The sequence below is a fragment of the Nyctereutes procyonoides genome, unplaced genomic scaffold (genome assembly GCF_905146905.1).
Source record: "Nyctereutes procyonoides isolate TBG_1078 unplaced genomic scaffold, NYPRO_anot_genome, whole genome shotgun sequence".
Taxonomy (NCBI): domain Eukaryota; kingdom Metazoa; phylum Chordata; class Mammalia; order Carnivora; family Canidae; genus Nyctereutes; species Nyctereutes procyonoides.
The window spans coordinates 36,672,313-36,689,210 of NW_026575020.1; the positions used below are offsets into that span (position 1 = coordinate 36,672,313).

General features: G+C 52.3%; 1 protein-coding gene across 1 annotated transcript in view; it reads right to left on the reverse strand.

Annotated features, from left to right (window-relative positions):
- Positions 1-1,509: 1,509 nt before the first annotated feature.
- Positions 1,510-16,898, reverse strand: part of MIGA2 (mitoguardin 2) — a 28,002-nt gene continuing 12,613 nt past the window's right edge. Inside the window, 11 exon segments of the mRNA XM_055322348.1 lie at positions 1,510-3,435; positions 3,673-3,789; positions 4,586-4,639; positions 5,321-5,455; positions 5,766-5,864; positions 10,573-10,659; positions 10,857-10,929; positions 11,390-11,505; positions 11,991-12,091; positions 13,424-13,453; positions 13,456-13,540. Of these exon segments, the coding sequence (XP_055178323.1) occupies positions 3,229-3,435; positions 3,673-3,789; positions 4,586-4,639; positions 5,321-5,455; positions 5,766-5,864; positions 10,573-10,659; positions 10,857-10,929; positions 11,390-11,505; positions 11,991-12,091; positions 13,424-13,453; positions 13,456-13,540 (1,104 nt within the window). The 3' untranslated portion in view covers positions 1,510-3,228.

Sequence of the window (16,898 nt, forward strand, 5' to 3'; positions counted from 1 at the left end):
AGCATTGGAGGTAAGATAAAAAAGAGAACAATAAAAGCATTTGTCCTCTTCAGGTGGAACTGAAAGCTACCTCCAGTTGATCAGAAGATGTTTTTCAGATTCCAAGCAGATACTACAGTAACCAGTAATTCTTCCCTCGGCATGATTATGGCGTTGTGGTTCTGTCAGAAAGCTACCTTCTTTAAGATCTGCCTGTTCAAGTGTTTGGGGGTGAAGGGAGTACATGTCTGACACTCTGAAATATTTTACATAATATTTATAAGAAGTAAATTTGGCAAAATGTACATTAATGACTCAAGGTGTTGGTTTGATGGGCGTCCTCTCTAGGGTTTTCCTTTTAATTTTGCTGTACATTTAAAATTTTCAGGGGCATGTGGATGGCTCAGCTGGCTAAACGTCTGCCTTCTGCTCAGGTCATGATCCCGGTGTCCCTGGACAGAGCCCCATGTGCTCAGCGGGGAGTCTGCTTCTCCCTCTGACCCCCATCTTGTGCTCCTTCTCAAATAAATACATTTTGGGGGGAAGATTTTATTTATTTATTCATGAGAGACACACAGAGAGAGGCAGAGACACAGGCAGGGGGAGAAGCAGGCCATGCAGGGAGCCCGTCGTCAGACTCCATCCCGGGTCTCCAGGATCACACCCTGGGCTGAAGGCGGCGCTATACCGCTAAGTCACCCAGCTGCGCCATAAATGAAGTCTTTAAAACAAATTTATATTTTCTTTTTTTTTAAAGATTTATTTATTTATTTATTTATTTATTTATTTATTTATTTATTTATTTATTTATTTATTTATGATAGACAGAGAGAGAGAGAGAGAGAGAGAGGCAGAGACACAGGAGGAGGGAGAAGCAGGCTCCATGCTGGGAGCCCGACGTGGGACTCGATCCCGGGACTCCAGGATCGCGCCCTGGGCCAAAGGCAGGCACTAAACCGCTGAGCCACTCGGGGATCCTCTTAAATTCAATTTTCAAAAGAAGGGTTTTTTTGAGTACCTTTCCAAAAAAAACTCCCAAAATCTGACTACCTGTGAAAACATTTCCAGGTGTGGCCAGCTTTGATCTGGTCCTTTCCTACCCGTCCCAGCCTTTTGCCTGGGATCTCCCAGGCTGAGCCGCTACAGTGACTGAACCTGAGTCTGCGCCCTGCCCCCAGAGCTGGCTCAACCCTGGGTCTTACAGATGTGGACACTGAGGCCCAGAGAGAAGCGATCTTACCTAGATGCTGCCTGAGCTGGATCCACAGCCAAGCTGCCCCCCCCAACTGTGCCCTTAAGTACTGCGCTGACCACTCCCCCACTTCACCTCCCATCCTGGGGGGATCCCTGCGTTGGGACCCATTGACCCTGCCAGGCTGCCAAGTGGCCCCAAAGGGGCTCTAGGCCCCCACCAGGCTTCCCTCAACCTTTGCCCTCCTGGAAACTCCACCCACCACACCCCAAAGAGCAAGTCCCCAGTGATGGCCCAGGAAGCAAATGGCCACACATGTACCCACCAGCATGGCCATGTGGAAGGACAATGTTTAAATCATTTATTTGGAAGTTGACGCACACACACTCTACCAAAAAAGGTGGAAGCTGCAACAAATCCAAGTGCCTGAGGCAGTGCATGGACGTGTAAACAAAGACAAAATGAAAATGCCACTCTGAGCGATTCAGGAGCAAATCAGAGTGGCTGGGGGCCCAGGCCCAAGATGACATTCACAGCGTAGGGTAAGTGCAAATGAATGGAATGTGGGGCTAAAGGGAAGGAGGGCCACCCCGGGCCTTCCCACCCAGAAGGCTGCTCCTTCCTGGGCACCAAGGTCAGAGAGTGTGGAGGACACAGGGTCCTCCAGTCTGGGGAGTAGGTGGGAGCATGCAGGCAGGGGGGTGGGATCAGAGCTGGTGGGCCAGGCCCACACCACCCTTCTCTGCTGCTTCTCTCTCTCTCCTGGGATCCCTTAGCCATTCAGGGGAGAAGGGCCCTGGTCTGAGGAGCCAGTCATCTGAAGTACGGAGACCAAGGAGGACTCAGTTTCTCTGGGAGGCTTCTTGGCCTAAAAGGAGCCAAACCTCGAAATAAAGTGTTAAGGCAATAAATAAAACATCCCACCTCCAGTGAAAACACTGTGAAAGAAGTGAGTCTGCAGGGCTGACGGCACCCTCCAGATGTGGGGACAATGTGGGGACGACTGTAGGACCAGCTGCTACACAGCTAGAGCATTTGTGCGTTGAGCCAAAGGCAAAGAGCCCGGCAAATGTTCTTGTCCTAATGAGGGCAGGGGATTCGGTCCAACCCTGTGGGTCCTCTGACCTCCCCGATGTGGTCCCTGGGCCCGCCACCGACAGCACAAGGCGACCAGCCTGAGATGAGCCCTGGTCGGAGCCTCCAGCTCAGCCCTAGCACCACCCAGGGGGTTCCAGGCTCACAGAGGCAGGTGGGTGGGATGGGAGGACCAGCCCCTCCTCCTCCATCTTTGGTGGCAAAGGGGAAAGAGAAATGACAGACTCTGGCAGGACGAGGGGATGTCAGAGGAATTCTGGTTTCATGCTTGGGTCTGCCAAGGGCCCAGACCCTGCCCAGATGTGAGCACACAGAAAGCAGACCCACTTCTATTCCACCCTTGGATAGTCCAGGCCTGCCACTCCACCGAGGTGCTCCCCAGGTACTCTGTGACCCCACCCTCCCTTACTGGAGCTGCAAGCTCTCTAGGGTGGTGGTAGCCAGGGACCGTCTAGCCTGGGTTTTCCTTCTAGCTCAGGCCACCTGTGGCCTTTACCACAGAGCCCGGCCTCCCCCAGCTTCTCTGTCTCGTCTCCCGTCCCCGCCCCTGTTGTCAGCAGCCCTGGGGTGTTGGGGTCCCAGATTCAGGGCTTCCCGGCTCTGCCTGTCCACCTCTCCTCACAATACCATCCCCTCTCCCACCACCTTCCTCTCCCTCTGGCCCCACAGGTCACTGGTCTGACCGCTGCTTCCCCTGGGGATAGTAGAGGACAGTCAGGCGGGCTCCCAGGGCCTCCAACCCTCTCCAAGGCAGTCTGTGGGGATTCCGAAATGGTGAGGAGGGACAAGGTCAGGGGCAACCACGCTTGGCCACAAAGGCCCAGGCTCTGCCACTGCCGATGGCCACAGATCCCCGAGCCCTTCCAAGCCAACCCAAAGGAGGGGAGGAGGCGGCCTTCTTATGGCCATTATCCACGTAGACGAGGCCCAGGCAGCACCCCTCCCTGAGCCTGCACCCACCGCTACTGCAGCTCCTCCAGAGGCCCGTTCTCTCGGGGCAGCACCCCGTTCAGGCCCATGCTGTTGGCCGCTGGCACCCCCAAGTAGCCAAGCAGGATTTCGCTGCGGCGCCGGGACAGCTGCAGGATGTCGTCCGCCAGTGCCGGCACGGAGGTATAGCGCACGTTGTCCAGGTCAAACATGTCCCTCAGGTACTGCACGATCTGGTGCTGGGGGCAGGGCTGGCATCAGGCCCCAGCTTTGGCCCTCTGCCCCAGCCCCCTGCACTGACGCCCTCCAGACCACCCAAAGCCCCTCCCCGGCTACCGGAGCCCTGACCTGTGCACAGGCTCCCGCTGTGCCCTCCCCAGTGCTTCCTCCGGACCCCTGTGGTCCAGGCTCCCTCCAGGCACCCCTATGTACCCCCTCTTGGGGAAAAGCCCAGGCAGGCCACGCACTCAGTTTACCTTGAAGAAAGCACAGACTTCAGAGAGCTGGGGCTTGGGTCCAAGGAAGCCAAAGGCTAGGACAGGGCTAACGTGCTCCGATACGGAGTAGAAATGGGAGATGAAGCCATCGGGCACCTGCAAAGGTGGCGAGGCTGAGGGCAGGGTCGGGGGCAGGGGCAAGTGCCGGGCCCTGGGGGCCTAGCAAGAGAGTAGGGCTTTGCAGGGAGGCCTGGCTCAGTCGCCTGCTTGTTGGGTGACCCCAGGGAAGCGACGGGGGCTTTCACCTCTGCAGAATGGGGGTAAACTCGAGGCTGCTGTGAGGACTGCATGGGGAGGGGGCGGGGTGGGCTCAGCACAGGAAGTGCCCAGAGTACTTGGCAGTGGCAGCAGGTATCAGCCGGGCAGCAGAGCCTGGCTGGCAGAAGGGAGCAATGGATCTCAGCCCAGATAGAGCGGCCAGTCACCGCCTGGGAGCGCAGATAACAGCAGCCTGTGGGTGGGAGGGAGGCTGCGCTGCCTGCTGGGGGTGGGGGGGCTGTTCCCACCCAGATGCCTCTACCAAGCCAGCCACCACCCCTTTGCACAGGCCCCTCCTCCCTCAAGGATGCCCTTTCCCTCTGCATCCTTCGACATCTCCCGATGGCCTATGTTGTGCTGGCCTATGCTGTGCTGGGAGGAGTTGGAGCAGACCTACATGTGCCTTTAAGGTCCTCCTTTAAGGTCCTCCTGCTCTGGGGGAGATGGAATGGCAGGACAGGGGGCCGGAGCTGCAGCTCACGGTGCTGGGGGCTCTGTGAGACCTCCCCGTGCCAGCCTCATTCCTCTGCCCACCCCACCTCTCCCCACCCTGCCCCCAGCCCAGGGGCCAGTGCATGCCGACTGGTCAGCTGAGGGGTGCACCACGCTCCGGGGCCCCGAGGGGGTCACTCACCATCAGCAGTCTCCTCTTGGCTTTCAAGACTGACCAGCAAGCAGTGGCCAGGGCCTAAACCAAAGACAGGAGCCCACCCAGGTTTCAGAGTGACAGGCCAGGCCTGCAGCCTCTACCTGTTCCCCAGCTCACACCACCCCAAGCAGGAAGATGCGGCTTGGTGCCTAAGTTTTGCTCTTCCTTCCCTTCAATTCGGAACTGGCCACACCTACATGTGAACCTTGATTCTAACCCCTACTGCTGCAGGGCATTAGCCGCTGAACTAATCTCTGGGCCTCAGTTTCCTTCTCTGTAAGATGGCCGTGACCTGGCACCCTCATCTCATTCAGAGATTGTGGGGGTCCACAGTCACTGCCTGCAAACTGCCTGAAGACCAGCCCAGGGTCACGCCTGCCTCACGGGGTCTTGCACTCAACTTCTGCTATTCCTTTCTTTTTCCTATGTTTTAGCTTAGTAAGATGCATTAAATCTAAGTAAAGTTAAAGGGAACCATGATGCAAAAGGAAAATGCAGGTTCTGAATGGGCGCAGGGAACAACGGGGTCCCCTGGGGAGGTTACTCCAGGGCAGGTGCCGGGTCCAGGGGCTGCACAGCTCTCGGGGGAGGGGTGGCTGTTGCCTGACAGGTGGGGGGCCCAGGCTTGGTGCCCAAAGCTGGGGATGGAGGAAAGCAGAGTCTGAGCCAATGCCGTGGGGCAAAGTGTGTGTGTGTTAGATCCGGAGGGCAGCCACCTACCGTCTCCTTGAAGCTGTCTGACAGCCAGCGGTTCCTCAGGACAGCGAGCACTGAGGACGGGGGGTTCTCCAAGTCCTCGAAGGCGTCCATGAGTATGAAGTCCAGCACAATATCAAAGAAGCTCATGCACACCACCTGTGAGAAGGCAGGGATGCTCTGAAGGCTGCAGGCCCACTGTCCAGATGGGAAGACCAAGTCCAAAGAGGCACAGGTGTGTGGGGGCCTGGGTGGGAACACATAGGTGAGTGGGCACATCTTTGGGCTGCAGTGGGGTACAGCTGGGGCCATCTCCCCCATGGCCCGGGCCCGCAGCAGGGCAGGAACAAAGGGCTGGCAGCCACTATGGGCCCATCAAGGCAAAGCTTGGCACAGGTACCCCTCCCTCCTCGAGGACCTCTAGTACAAGGGACCCCATGGTACTGGAGCTCAGCACAAACCAACTCACCCCACGGCCCTCCAATTCCAGCCGAGTGGTGGCCCAGGTCTCAGGCCGCAGGGCATAGCCCATCATCTCCTCGTAACTCTCCAGGAAGCCTTTGGGGCTCTGTGGGGAGAAACACAGCCTGTTCTGGTCATGAGAGAGGCTCAAAGATTTACTTGAACTAGATCCACAGGAACAGGCCCGTGGATGGACAAGCCAAGGCAGGGCTGAGGTCTATTCCTTAGCAGCAGCCACAGAGAAAACCAGGCAAGAAGTGTCCCCTGCCTACCACAATATGCCCCTCAGAGACTAGGGCACGTCTGGGAGAGATCCAACAACAGCACACCCCACAATGTCTCAGACCAACTTACAACCGGGCACCAAACATGTCCCAGGAGATGCACACACACTACAGCATCTGCTTACTTTGCAAAGAGGCATGAGGACAGGAGGTTGAGTCAAGCAGCCAAAGATTCAAATCTCCATGACCCTGGGTGTCACTGCTGAAATGGGAGAAGCTACAGCCCACACTCCTAGGCCTATTCTGGGGAAGTCAGTGAGCTCATGCATGTAACACAATCGGCCCGGTACCTGGACTTAAATGATGAATAGGGCATAATACCTGCCACTGCTATTGGGACACAGGACAGATCCTGCACTCTCTGGGGCCATGAGGTTGAGCTGGACTTGGGACACGGTGTGCACACACTGATGTGCACTGATGGAAATGGGAAGCTGGGATGTGCCAGGGTCTGTTCTAATAGGGATCAACTCCTCTAATTCACATGGTTCTAAGAGGGATGATCTAGTAGGACACCCACCTTATAGATGGGAATACTGAGGCTTTGAGAGATCAGTGGTACCCAAGAGCCAGGCAGGGTGGAGCTGACACAGAATAATAGTACGGGCATGTTTATAACACTTATAAAGAACCACAAGTGGAGGAGCCACCAGACAGATGTTCGCCAAAATGTGAACACGGTGGAGTGAGGGACAAGTTTTCTTTTTGCTTTCATGTGTTTTTTGGGCTTTTTTAATTTTTTTTATTTATTTATGATAGTCACAGAGAGAGAGAGAGAGAGGCAGAGACACAGGCAGAGGGAGAAGCAGGCTCCATGCACCGGGAGCCCGACGTGGGATTCGATCCCGGGTCTCCAGGATCGCGCCCTGGGCCAAAGGCAGGCGCTAAACCGCTGCGCCACCCAGGGATCCCTGTTGGGCTTTTTTAAAATGAGCATGAGGAGATCCCTGGGTGGCTCAGCGGTTTAGTGCCTGCCTTCGGCCGAGGGCGTGATCCTGGAGTCCAGGGATCAAGTCCCACATTGGGCTCCCTGCATGGAGCCTGCTTCTCCCTCTGCCTGTGTCTCTGCCTCTCTCTCTGTGTGTGTCTCTCATGAATAAATAAATAAAATCTTTAAAATAAAATAAGCATGAGTATTTTTATAATCATTAAAAAAAAAAAAACTACTTTCATTAACTTTCAAAGAGAATTTACTAGGGGCACCTGGTTGGCTCCATCGGTTAAATGTCTACCTTTGGCTTGGGTCATGATCCCAGGGCCCCAGGGTCAAGCACTGTGTTGGGCTCCCTGCTGAGCACGGAGCCTGCTTCTCCCTCTCCTTCTGCTGTCCCCCCTGCTTATGTTCTCTCTCTCTTAAATAAATAAAATCTTTAAAAAATATTTTTAATTTAAAAAATAAAGAGAATTTGCTAAGATGACCCTAGACCACAACTTAACCTCCCCAAGTCTCAGTTTCTTCACATGTAAAGGAGGACAATGAAGATAAGGGCTGGCAGCCAAGCACGTGTGACGCCATCACACGAGGCCCCCGGGACATGCCCACTCACACAGGAGGAGATGAGGCTTGGAGAGGGCACATGCTGGCTCATGGACATGCAGTCACAAAGTGGACTGATTTCACAAGTCCAGAGACTAGATGCTGCCCACAGAGCAAGCACCCTCCCAGGGGGCGTGTCCCTGCTCCACCTGCCTGCAATGATCAGACAGGGAATCGGTTCCCGCCTCAGTCCCAGGGCTGAGTGCTGGCTCTGCTCTCCAGAGCTGCTAACCAGTCATTTGAAAAAATACATCCCACACTGGGGTGGAGGCAGAGCGAGCGAGGCCACACCTCCAGGCCCCTCAGCGGCCACAGAGAACAGGCCAATCTGCTAAGCTCCTGGCACCTACATTAGCCTCACCTCCCCTTCCTTTACCTGTTAATTCCTTCACTGTCTTGGGAGGCCACAGAGAACAGGCCAAGGGCACAGCTGCGGTCAGGCCAACCTGGGTTCAAATGCCAACTCTACCCTTCCCGAGCGAGCCCCTGTCCTTCCCCAGGCTTGGTTTCCTTATCCACTGAGTGCAGACTATGGTCAGGACCAAATGAGCTATTGGCAACGTGAATAAAGCGCCAGGTTCATTGCTAGGTAAACGGCTGCTGAAGAGTAATTATTAACACTTATGGAGCACCTGTCCTGTTCCAGGCCCCAGGCAGGGCACACACTTGCTGTGCTGGGAGCACTGTGGTCCTGGCCCTCGTGGAGCTTGCCAAGTAGTGAGAAAGAGCAATCTGTAAACAGGATGCTGGGTGATGGGGCCATGCCAGCAGAGTGAGTCCAATGGCTCCTGGCGAAGCCCTCCTGGGGAGAGAGATGGCTCGAGCGGGAACTTAGAAGAGCGGGAACTTAGAAGACGAGGAACCAAGGAAAAGGGGAAGGAAGGGAGACCGGGGAGCTTCTAGACACTAGTAAAAGCCCCACTTCCTAACCCCAGTACCGGGTACACAGGGGTTCACCTATTCATTCATTAAATCCTGTATCTATAGGATTTAATACTCTTGTGTATTTTGTAATAAAGTAGTTAACAACAATAGCGCTGAGCCAACAGTGCTCCAGGTGCGGAGGGACCAGCATATGCAAAGACCGAGATCAGGAAGAAAGTCTGGTACAGGCATATACTAAAGCCTGAGCCCTTGGGGCACCAGGGAGGCTCAGTCAGTTAAGCATCTGACTTCGGCTCAGAGTCTGAGGATGGAGCCCCGGGTTGGGGTCCCTGCTCAATGGAGTCTGCTTCTCCCTCTGCCCCTTCCCTCACTTATACTGTCTCAAATCAATAAAATCTTAAAATAAAAAAACAAAAACAAAAATAAACAAAACCCAAAAACCCTGAGCCCTTCAGTCTGGACAGGACAAAGGGCTCATGGCAGCCGGCCATGGAACAAAGTTTGATGTTTACCTCAAGGGCAGTGGGAGCAAGGGGACATTTCAGGCAACTGGGTGATGAGGCTCAAGGTGCATTTTATTTTATTTATTTTATTTATTTTTAGAAGTTTATTTATTTAAGTCACCTTTACCTCCAACGTGGCGCTTGAACTCAGGACCATGAGATCAAGAGTTGCATGCTCCTCCAACTGAGCCAGCCAGGTGCCCCCAGAGGTATGTTTTATTTATTTTATTATTAATATTTTTAAAGATTTTATTTATTTATTTGACATATTTATTTATTTGACAGAGAGCACAAGCAGGGGGAGCTGCAAGCAGAGGGAGAGGGAGAAGCAGGCTCCCAGCTGAGTAGGAAGCCTGATGCGGGGCTCTATCCCAGGACCCCAGTATCATGACCCAAGCTGAAGGCAGACGCTTCACCGACAGAGCCACCCAGGTGCCCCCAGAGGTGAATTTAGAACCACTAGTTGGACATGTGAGGTGAAAGAACTGAGGGGAGAAGCATTTTCAAGGGCTCTGCTCAAACACGTGGCCAACACACATGAAAATTCATTCAACCTTATTAATAATCAAAGAAATATATGAAGGAATAGATAAAATAGGTTAAAAGGGTTACTAACATCCAATTACTGAGACCTTATATTTAGTGTAACATAAAGATCCACATGATTACACCTCTAGCAGGGACAATGGCTGTTCAGCCATCTCCAAAAGCAAACTGGCAAGACCTGAATGTGCCCAAGACATGGTACTGCCACAGCTGAGCTTTGCCTCACAGAAAACCAGAGGCACCTAAAGAGGTCTGTAATGGACTGATTATAATAGCAGTGTGACAATCAGATACAATCCAAATGTCCATCCGCCGGAGGACAAAATGAACCACAGTCAGCTTACCCGAGGGAATCCTACACAATCGGTCAAAGTGACTGCTTCTGCCATTGTAGTCAGATGGACAAGATGTACTCTTACACAACAAGAGAGAGCTGCAGAACAGTCTGTAGGGAACTTTAGAAATTAAATAACCATGTTTAAGGGTTAATCCATGAAACCAGACAGGAGCTACAGAGCTGCATGTGGCAGTGGCTCCCTCTGGTTCAGGGAAACCTACGGTTTGTATTTAGAAGTCACTAAATTTTATAAAACCAGGTTATGGTTATGGTATCACCAGAAATAAAAAAGCAATACAGATTCATATTTTTCAGAACTGGCACGGGAAAAGTCCCCTAAGCCTTTCCCAGCCCCTCCAGAGCTTTCAGGATGAAGTCAAAGCTACTCAGCTTGATTTCAGATTAGCCTTTTTTTTTTTTTAAGATGTATTTATTTATTTGAGAGAGAGCAAGGGAGAGCTTGAGTGCAGGGGGCCAGTGAGGGACAGAGGGAGAGGAAAAGAGAAGTCCAAGCAGATTCTGCACAGAGTATGGAGCCCAACACAGGACTTGATCCCACGACCCTGAGACCATGACCCAAGCCGAAATCAAGAGTCAGATGCTTAACCGATTGAGCCACTCAGGCACACCACGTTTTTTTTTCTTTTTTTTTAAACAGAACCAAATAAAAGTTACAAAAATTTAAAAAGGCACAGTGAGAAGAAAACCTAAAAAAAAGCTACCTTCTCAGCCTTGGTCATCAGGCCTGTCACCATCTGCCGGCCGACATCCCCAAAGAAAAGTTGGTTGTTCTTGTCTTCCAGAAGACCCTAAGGAATGAGGAAGGGAGGGGAGCAAGCTGCTGGGCTGGCAGCCCTCCAAAGCTGGCAGAGAGGTGAGCCTAACGGGATAGGCAGGTGACCCATCTGCGTGGAGGAGCCAGGTGTGTGTGGGAGCAGGGCTGGTAGGCCTGCCTGGCTGCACCCCAGCCCCAGCGCCATCCTCTCCAGGTTACCCCAACACCCACCTCGAAGGCTTGCCGCACACAATGCAGCTTGGCCAGAAAGTCCTGGTCACTGTAGCAGCCCAGCAGCTCAGTCCTGGGGGGAAGCAGAGTCAGTGACTCCCCCTGGGCCCTGCCCAGCGATGCCCTCTGGGGTCAGAGTATAGCCCTGAATGGTCCTGCCTCAGCCAGGCAGTATGACCTCGGGCAAGTGCCTGCCCTCCTCTAGGCCTCAGTCCCCACCCCCAAACCAAAGAGGCTGACTGGATGCTCTCCGAGGACGTGTTGTCCTCGGTGGCCATGGGCGCACCTGGCAGGTCTAACTTCAAAAAAGTAGAAATCATTGTTATTTTATGAACTAATTATATTAATTTGCAGTTGCTGGTTGCAGTCCTGCCTGTCTGGGAATTCAAGGCTGTCCATGGCTGGGATAGGAGCCACTGCCAGAGCTGTCCAGATGAGTCCTCACCAAGCACTGCTGACCTCCCCAGCCTCCAAGGGGGACAGGGCACACCCTGCCTACCCCCTGCTCCCCACTCCCTTCCCCACACACTCACCTGAGGGTCCGGCAGGGCACTTTCCCCTCCTTCACCAGCTGGAGGGCCTCCTCATAAGCAGCGGCTGGCCTGGAGAGTAGGATGGGGTCATCTCCAACCTGCAGGGACTCAAAGAGCTGGGGGAGGGTGCATAGGAATAGGAAAGTCAGCCGAGTCACCCCCTGTGTCGGCAAAAGCCGAAGGGGGTCAGGGTGCCTGCCCAGGGGACATCCTTGAGGCCAGTCTCTCAGAGGGGATGCCAGAGGGAACACATCTTCTCATGTCAGGGCCTGAAACTCGTGGCCATGGCAGGAGACACATGCCAAGCAATGGGCAGGCAGTCTAAGAAGAGAGGGCTCTGCGTGGGCTGGAGCCCTGGGGGTGGAGACCCTGCCCTTCCCACATGGGGCCTAGGACACCTGGCTTCTCAGGCCAACCCATCCCGGGCAAGTGCATGGAGTCCCCCGGGGAGCAGCACTTACTGACTGCCAAATTCTGCTCCTGTCGGAGGAAATGCTTTTACTTTCCCATGACCCAGTGCTTCTGGTGAGAGTCCCCCAGGGGTTAGGGCTCCACTCTACCCCGCCCTGCCTCCCTGCTCTTTGACCTCGCCCTGTGTTACCTCGGTGGCAGAGAAGAAGGAACCCTCGGAGGTCAGGCTGTCCTCATCGTCCACCCGTAGATGTAGGGAGCCCTCGGTCAGGGGCAGCATGAGGGTCCTCTCTGGGAAGAGCAGGAAGAGAAGGGCTGGGACTCCAAAGTCACCAGGCTTTCTGGAAGGCACACGTGCAAAGCGTCCAATGCCCAATTCTGGGCCGGCTGCCGCTGCCAATCACACAGCTCCTATGTCCTGAAGACTTACACATGAAGGTTCTGGGGTCATCACCTCAAATGAATGGCTTCTTTCAAATGCCACGGCACCCTTACAGGTAGGCACAGTAAGGTATGGAATGGGGGCTGCTGAGCAGGCCTGCCATGGCCACACAGCTACACCCCGAGGCCTGACAGCCCCTGAGCTCTGCACACACACCCTCTCCTGTACCATATGGCCCCAGGCGAATGGACTCTCCTCTCTGACAAACCGACACTTAGCCACTGATGACAAAGAGCACAAGGGAATGCATCGGCCACTGACTTGGCATTTCTAACCCTAGGCCCTCAAGGACTGCAGAGGTCTGGACCTTCAGGGCACTTAAGAAAGCTCTGTCAAACAAATAAGCAAAGGCCATGGCCTAAAAGGCCCCACCAGCCTTCTCTGCCACCTGGGGAGACCAGAGCAGGTAGGTTTCTCTTCAGGCAAAGCCATTCAGGGACAGGCCGTGGAAGGGTGTGTCAGGCCTGGGTCACCACTGACAGAGCTGGGGAGCTGGACACAGGAGTCTGATGCTCCCCATCAGGGCTGAAAGCACCCAGGGAAGGGTCCTGGGGTCCACTCACTGCACGGGGCCCGGCACATGGTGGGTACCAGAAAAACACTGGCTAAATATCTCCATATTTCTCGCTGATGTCAAGTACCTTTACCTCAGCAGTGTGGGCAACAGCAAGACCTGTTTTCAACTAATCTCCATATGAGCCATCCCTGCTGCCTGCCTGGTGCCCACAGCAAAGGGTTTGGACCAAAGGCTTGGAAGATGTGGACACACAGACCTGAAGGCCTACTCCCTACAGGATGGGCCAAGGCACACTGGCCAGGGACCCCTCCACCAGGCCTTGCCAGCCCCTGTTCCTGCCTACCACCTATAAAAGAACACCTCTGGGGAGCCTGGCTGGTGCAGTTAGTAGAGCCTATGACTCTTGATTTCAGGCTTGTGAGCTTGAGCCCTGTGTCAGGTGGAGAGAGGACTTAAAAACAAAATATTAAAAAATGGAAACAAAGCCAAAAAAACACCTCTGTCCCTCAAGGCCTGTTTCCCCATCGATGTACAAGGCACTAATTGAATGAGGTCCAAAGGCCCTGAGGATTCTGAGGGAGCCATACCCCAGTTCTCTTACCACCTCCCACCTTCACCCTACTCCCACCCCATCCCACCCCATCCTGCAACCAGGTCAGCTCACCGAGGTCCAGCAACACGCTGTCGGCCGGAAGGTGGACCCAAACTCCTCCTGCAGGTGGTAGGCCCGGTGTAGCAGGGATTCCAGCTTCTCTGCAAACTCCCTCCGCTGGGACTCTGGCTGCAATTAAAACATGAACATCAACCTGGAGCCTCCACACTCCCCAGGCCAATGGTGCCCCCTCATCAGTGATGGGGGGAGAAAGGGGAGCAGGCTCTGGAGCCCAGCAGCAAGAGCATATGTCTAGACCTGAGCTGCCCAAAACAGGAGCCACCAACCACATAGAGCGAATGAGCAATTGAAATGTGGCCTGTCCCAACAGAGATAGGCTGTTAAGTACAAATACATGCAGGAATTCAAATACTGAGTACCAAGAAACCACAAACAAACAAAAACACTCTAAAATATTTCATGGGTGTCTGGGTGGCACAGTCGGTTAAGTTTCTGATTCTTGGTTTTGGCTTAGATCATGATCTCAGGGTCATTGGATCGAGCCCTGCAACAGATTCCTTGTTTATTTTTTTTTATTTTTATTTTTTAAATTTTTATTTATTTATGATAGTCACACACAGAGAGAGAGAGGCAGAGACACAGGCAGAGGGAGAAGCAGGCTTCACGCACCAGGAGCCCAACGTGGGATTCGATCCCGGTCTCCAGGATCGCGCCCCGGGCCAAAGGCAGGCGCCAAACCGCTGCGCCACCCAGGGATCCCCAGACTCCTTGTTTAGAAGGAAGGGAGGTCTGCTTCAGTTTCTCCCTCCCTCTGCCCCTCCCCACTGCAAGCACACACACTCTCTCTCAAATAAATAAAATAAGTGGGATTTGGGTGGCTCAATTGGTTAAGCATCTGCCTTTGGCTCAGGTCATAATCTCAGGGTCCTGGGATCGAGCCCTGCATCAGGGGTGGGGGAGCCTTACTCAGCCAGGAGCCTGCTTCTCTCTCTCCTCCCTGCTCATGCTCTCTGTCACTATCTCTGTCTCTCTCTCAAATAAGTAAAATCTTAAATAAACAAAATATCTCAATGATGTTCCATGTTGATAACATGTTGATATGATAATATTCTCCAAAAACAAGATTACATAAAATGTATTATTAAGGGACTCCTAGGTAGCTCAGTCAGTTAAGCATCCAACTCTTGATCTGAGCTCAGGTCTTGATCTTCGGGTCGAGAGTTCAAGGCCCACATTGGGCTCCACACTGGGCGTGGAGACTACTTAAATAAGTTAAGTAAGTAAATAAATAAATAAACTGCACTATTAAAATTGACTTTACTGGTTTCTTTCTTTTAATTTATTTATTTGAGAGAGAGCACAGGCAAGGGGAGCAGCAGAGGGAGAAGCAGACTCCCCGCCAAGCAGAGAGCCCAATGTGGGGCTCAAACCCAGGACCCCAGGATCATGACCCAAGCGGAAGGCAGATGTTCAACCAACTGAGCCACCCAGGCACCCCAATTTTACCAGTTTCTTTTTTACTTTTTAGTGTGGTCTCTATAAAATTTTAAATGAGCTATATGACTTCCTACTGAACAATGCTGACTTGGGGTCTGACCCAGGTACCACCAGTTCCAAACGGTATTACCTCAAGTAAATTACTTTCTCATTCTAATTCCTTATCTATCAGCTGAGATAAGAGTACCTACTTCCTAGGAATATAGGGAAAACATGAAGGAGGGGGGTTATGCAAAGCCCTTCACACAAGGCTGGCCTGTGGTGATGACCAGGAAGTGTTGAGTATCATATTATCACAACCTGAGCTAAAGGCAGTCAATCACTGAGCCATCCAGGCATCTCTCAAATTCCACTGTTACTATGAACCATGTGTACTGGGGAAGGTATTGCACCAAAAACTCAACAGCCTATGGTTCAGTAACCTCCTCCTGCCCTTGCCCTCTAGGCTGGTATGTGGAAAGAAAAAGGTGCTGTACCTTTGATCCCAGGAGCTGGGGCCTGATCCCTGGCTGAGCGGCCAGGCACAGGTAGGCCTACCTCTGCTCTCCATCAAGGCTACCAGATCCTGTACCTGTATGTAACCAGACCGCAGGGAGGAGTCAAGGGCCAAACTGAGCTGAGGCCACTGGGGACAGAGCTAGAAGAGCTCAGAGGAGGACGGCAATGATGGAAACGGTTCTTTCACTGAGTGCTTGCCCTGGACCAGTACCTAACTGTTCAGCCTCACAGAATCCTTGAAAGCAGATATGGCTGTGACCTGGATTCACAAAGAAAACTCAGGATGTTAAGTGGCTGAGCTCATGCAGCTATAGCCCCAGCAGGGCCCATGGAACTCCAGGACCCACTGTCTGCTTTCCTCAACTCTCTGATAGAACCAGACCCCGCATGGCGTGGCTGGCAGAGCCCTTAGCTTTGGCAGGTGTCCTCAGTCTTCCTCAGTGAAGCAGATTCGGGTTAGGGACTGGTTTCTTTGATGTCATACCCAAAGTGCAAATGACAAAAGAAAAAGACATACTGAAGTCATTGAAATTAAAATTTTTTCAGGACGCCTGGCTGGCTCAGTTGGAGGAGTATAAGACTCTTGATCTCAGGATTGTGAGTTCGAGCTCCACATTGGCTATGGAGCCTACTTTAAAAAATTTAGGGGAACCTGGGTGGCTCAGTAGTTGAGTGTCTGCTTTCGGCTCAGGTTGTGATCCCGAGGTCCTGGTATCAAATCCTGCATAGGGCCCCTTGCAGAGAACCTGCTTCTCTCTCTACCTATGTCTCTGTCTCTTTCATGAATAAATAAATAAAATCTTAAAAAAAAAAAGGAAGGAAGGAAGGAAGGAAGGAAGGAAGGAAGGAAGGAAGGAAGGAAGGAAGGAAGGAAGGAAAAAGATAACCCACAGAATGGGAGAAAGTATCTGCAGATCCTATCTCTGATATAGGTCTTGGATCTAGAACATATAAAGAACCCTTACAACTCACTAATAAAAAGACACAACAACTTGTCTGTGGACAGGCATTTGAGTTGCTTCCATATCTTGGCTATTGTAAATGCAAGTATCCATCCACACATGAATGGATAAAGAATTGGTACATATACAGAATGGAATATTATTCAGCCATAAAAAAGAATGAAATCATGCCATTTGCAACAACATGGATGGATCTAGAGTATAATGCTAAGTGAAAGAAGTCAGAAGGACAAATCCCATATGATTTCACTATATGCAGAATTTAAGAAACAAAATATACGAACAAACAGAAAAGAGACAAACAAACAAACAAAAAACCCAGACTCTTAAATATAGAGACCAAACTCGTGGGTGCCAGAAGGGGGAGATGGCAGGGGTGGGGGCAGGGGGTGAAATGGACAAAGAAGATGAAGAGGCACTTATTGTGATGAATACTAAGTAATACATAAAATAGCTAAATCATTAAAAAAATAGGCAAATTAAAAATAAAGGATCTCAACAGACATTTCTCCAAAGAAGACATACAAATGGCCAACAAGCACATGAAAAGAAGCTCCACACTGTTAGCT